Below are 4,706 nucleotides of genomic sequence, written 5' to 3'. Positions count from 1 at the left end.
GGTGATCCTTATTAAGGATGTTATAGAAAGGATTTAAGCATTGGTGTGAGTTTGAGCAAAATGACATTTTTGAGCTAGTCTAGCTTCAAGAGACTATATACTATTAGTGGTTATACTAATACCATTAATACTACTGTTAATAATAATAATTACCATTTCATAGCATCTACTATATGCTATAGTGTTAGGAATTTTACATATACATCCAGTTAAGCCTCATAGCAAGCTTCTGTAGATATTATTCCTACACACTGTTGTGAATTGGAGACCTAACTGTTCTCTATTTTTCTCATATATGTTGTTTTGACACTCTTAGCAAATTAAAAACTCACTCTTAAGAGAAAAGGCAATATTGTATACTTTGCTCTTTCTCCTTCACCCCTATAATCTCTTCCAAACCTCAGCATCCTTCAGTCTAATCTAAAAGATCTCAAAGCCATGGAAGTGGTTATCATAATAGGGGGGGAAGCTAATGGCTGGATATTTCCTCAGCTCTCTGCCATCTTAGTATCTGTGTAACCTTGGGAAATTTACTTACTATCTCTGAACTTCAACATTCTCATGTGTAGGATGGGATAATAACAGAGCTTCCTCCAATTAGGGTTGTTGTAAAGATTTTAGTTAACAAATACAAAGCATTTAAAGCATTGTTATTAGTCCTAGTTCTTCCTTTAACAATGAGCGTTTAATCGTGTATACATTTAAATTACTTGAAGGGGCTGTTGCTTTCTTATTCAAGAAAGCAGCAGTTAACTTCTTTTCGGTGTCATTATTTTGAGATATCTCCATTCTTATCTCAGTTGGCAATTTTTAATTAAAAGTCCAGAGGAAAATAAGAAAAATAACTCATCTAGTAATTTCACTTGCATAAGTTTCATCCTTAGATCACTTAAAGAAAACTCAAGGAACATTAAAGATTATAAATTTTTGTCTCTGTTGTCACAAAGATTTCTCTATTGTCTTCAGAATTACAATTTTAAGGTGGAGTAGGAATCAAGTCTTCCACGATATTTTCCAAATATTCATAATATTGTGTGTATGTGTTTGAGTGTTAAAGGAATTTTCTTTATAATCTCTTTAAATACTTTTAAAAATAGTAAGTCATGGGTTTTTGGACTACCATGAGCTTGTCAGCTTAAAATGCAAGAGGTATTCAAACCTTGCTGATGCAGTGTATTTTTAAAAATTTAATTACACATTTGAAGTCTTGATTATACTCTAGGGATTTATTTGCTTATGAAAAGTCAAACTATGAATTACAATATTGCAGAATACTTTCATTTCATCAGATTAGTTTTACCATTCATTCCACAAATATAATTTGTAAAATTTTGCAATACCTAGAAAACTACAAAAAGGTACTTAAGTATAGGTGAGAAAGATAGATGCTTCTCTTCTTCTTTTGATATTGATGTTAAATAAAAGATGCAATGTTTTGTTTAAAACCACTTCCTCATTCCCCCCACCCCAACACAATAAGTGAATGGCAATGTGAACAAAAGCTTTCTTTAAATCTGTTATTCAGTTCAAGTGTGTGTTAGGAAAAAAGGTCTATTCTGTGTATAAAATCTAGCAACAAAAAAAAGGCAATTGTAAATAGAAAAATAAAACATGTAGAGGTGACAAATATTCTGTGCACACAGCTTTAAAATCCCGATAGGGAACAAATGTTAGAAAGAGAGAGGTTACACACTCATTAACTTACATAAATTCCCAAAGAGCAATATTCCAACATGTTAATTTGCCACAACAGATTTACCCATTGAAATCATTTCACTTGTCTTGACTAACAAGTAGGATCTTAATTTTACCATCTAATAATTCAATTGAAATAGAATAAAGATTTTCACACAAATATCTTAGTAACATAGACTTTCCTAGATTGTAATGGAGTTATCACTCAACATTCATTCAGTTCACAGGTAATGAAACCCCTCGTAAGTGTCATCTCCTCACACAGTAGCAGGGTCTTACATGGAAAGGGGCTCTATTCATTTTCTTTTTAAATCACAGGAAAAGATTATAGAATTGGTTAATGAAAACAGCTTATCTTTTGAGAAATCAGTTAAAAATATAAAATTATGAATAAAAAATAATAAAAGAAAAATAGCTGGTTGGGATTCCCCCCTTCTTTACAGTGATATGGTAAAAATACAAGGAGAATGTATTAACATCTTTTAGTTAGGAAATCTGGTCTCTTCACTTGCTATGGGGCTCAGTTGAGAGTGAAAAGAAAAAAATATTTTTGGCTGTAGCTTTGGTAAACGATGAATAATGAAAAGTACTGTAGAAATGTCTTCAAGAGATCTGACAACTCAGAACACAGACCTCATCACATTGATATTGTCTACATTCCTCCACAAAGCTTGGCAAATGAATAACTGAGCCCTATTTTGGCAGAACGAGAGAAGGAAGTACTAGTTCCAGCATCAAAACAAGATTATGAAAACAACCAACTGACACAAAACAGTTATTTCTTCTCCTGAATAATAAAGACATCATGTTTGCATATAGAACAGCTTTTGCATTATTGCTCTACGTATAAGAATATATTAAGGAACTCATAACAGAATGCACATTACAAACTTAAGGTTCTTTGGTGAAGAAAGAAAGAAAACAGTATTTGAGCTTTAAAGAAAATGATCTCATCCATTTTGCTTTTATCTATTGATCCGTTGGATTCTCTCACAGAGCAGGGAGAGGTACTGTGTGAGTTTTACCATGGCAACGATTGCCACGCCCCCAGCCATCATACATGTTGGCCAGAAGAGTGAATGAAACAGCACGTTGGAACTGTAGAGTTTGGTTAGGATGACGCTTTTCTGGTTTCCTTCTGGGTCAGAATAGCAGGAGAAGTGTTGGTACTTCCTGAAGTTTTCCATGACAACATTCACCAGGGACATGGATTCTTCAAAATTTTTTCCACACTTAGGTATATAGGAGCACTGTGGAAAATGACATAGATTGTTAATAGAAGTTGCTCTTGTCTGTGTGTGCGTGTGTGTGTCTAGGAGGGGATGGGATATTGAGACCAACTTGATCTGTGAAATAACTATGATGGTTATTCTTTTTCATATTCAAACTTGTGTCTCCAGAAACTCTAAGAACTCACACATTGATTAAAACAGTGTTTTCGGTATCTGAACCAAGATGTACTTTGATAGCTCTTTCATAAAAGTTTAAATATTGGTTAAAATTGAATAACTTCAATGGATTCTTTTTTGCTGTAGGTAAGCATAGTGGGTTCTAATTATCCCCTTTTATTTAATATTTATCTATCTATTTATTTATTTATTTTTACAGTAAAAAAGAAAAGCTTTATTAGAAGAGAAAGTACACTTCCAGATGTGGAAGCAGGCCTGAGCAAGAGAAGCGTGGCTCAAAGACCAAATTATTCCCTTTTAAACATACTCTTCCATGGAATCAGAGTATCGACCTTTCTGTTTTTGTCTGTCTACAACCGTCCATGTAACATCAAAAGCTACCAGTTCTCTCAAGGAAAGTAGTTCCTCATCTTTTTGGCTTGGCTTTATTTAGCTGAGTTACCTTGGTCATCTTGTGACTGTAATAAAAACAAACAAACAAACAAACAAACAGTTATACTCCTGGTGAGTTGCTGAAAAAAAAATCTTGAAAAGTATGAAGATATTAAATAAAGAGCTGTGATGAATAGTTCATGCCCAGTTGCATAACAAAGCAACTCTCTCCATAAATGAAGGAAAATTAAAATAGTACCAAATCAGTTTACTCTTCTACCAGCACCCATCTGAAAACAATATTTTCCCTTTGATCTCTCTCTCTTATATTTCTTGCTATATCTCTTCCATGTCTCTCCTTTCTTCCTTTCTACACACTTATGTCCTTCAATTTCTTTCTTTGTTTCTTTCTTCTTCCCTGCCCTGCCCCTCTCATTACCCCAATTTATATTTTTCCCTCTATTCCCTCTTCCTGTCCTCCTTTCTTCTTCTGCTCTCTCTCTCTTCTCTGAATACAAATGGAATTAAATAGCTTCATAGTTAAAAAAATACTTATTAGATATATTTTTGAACATTTTTCCTAATTATAAAGCAGTTTCTGAGAAGATGAAATCTCTGTGATTCTCTTTTCTTGATCTGTAAATGGATAATGCCAAAACTGATATAACAACGAATCTAACTTTTCAAAAAGTTAGGGAAAAAGTGATTTAATCACTTTTCTGGAGATGTGCAGATCCCTGATTAACCCTTTCCCCCCCCTATGGTAAGGGGAGGCCCAACTAAAAAAAAAAAATCCCCGTTTCTTGTTATATACACTATCAAATGATTAATTTACTTGATTTATCTGAATTAAATTAGTTGTGACAAGATCACTGCTAATCTATAGTGTTTTAGTGTGATTTAGAAAACTCTTTCCTCTCTTAAAAACTAATTTCTATTGAAAAATTATCATAATACATTGATTTTATGAAAAAACACATTTTATGCTACTACCAATTTATTAGTTATGATTATAAATATTCACCTCTATGACTTTTACAATGTGACTGATACTCCTAGGATTGTGCAGTGCACAACTCAAATGACTATATGCAATGATGTAGATGAGGTGGGCTGTTGGTGAACTTTGAGGTACACTGATGGGAGCTTTGGGGTAGGACCTGGAGTTGCAGAACAATTTGACTTGTAGATTTCACAGGAGGAAACTAAAAAAGAAATGGAATGGGTTCT

The 4,706-nt window shown here is 33.4% G+C and overlaps 1 protein-coding gene across 1 annotated transcript in view; it reads right to left on the bottom strand.

The window, feature by feature from the left end:
- Nucleotides 1-1,175: 1,175 nt before the first annotated feature.
- KCNMB2 (potassium calcium-activated channel subfamily M regulatory beta subunit 2) overlaps nt 1,176-4,706 on the bottom strand; it is a 215,698-nt gene continuing 212,167 nt past the window's right edge. The window contains exon 5 of the mRNA XM_006910850.1: nt 1,176-2,945. Coding sequence (XP_006910912.1) covers nt 2,661-2,945 — 285 coding nt within the window. The 3' untranslated portion in view covers nt 1,176-2,660. The remainder of the gene's footprint in view (nt 2,946-4,706) is intronic.

Source organism: Pteropus alecto, unplaced genomic scaffold, assembly GCF_000325575.1.
Source record: "Pteropus alecto unplaced genomic scaffold, ASM32557v1 scaffold33, whole genome shotgun sequence".
NCBI lineage: Eukaryota > Metazoa > Chordata > Mammalia > Chiroptera > Pteropodidae > Pteropus > Pteropus alecto.
This window is presented reverse-complemented; position numbering and strand designations above follow the sequence as displayed.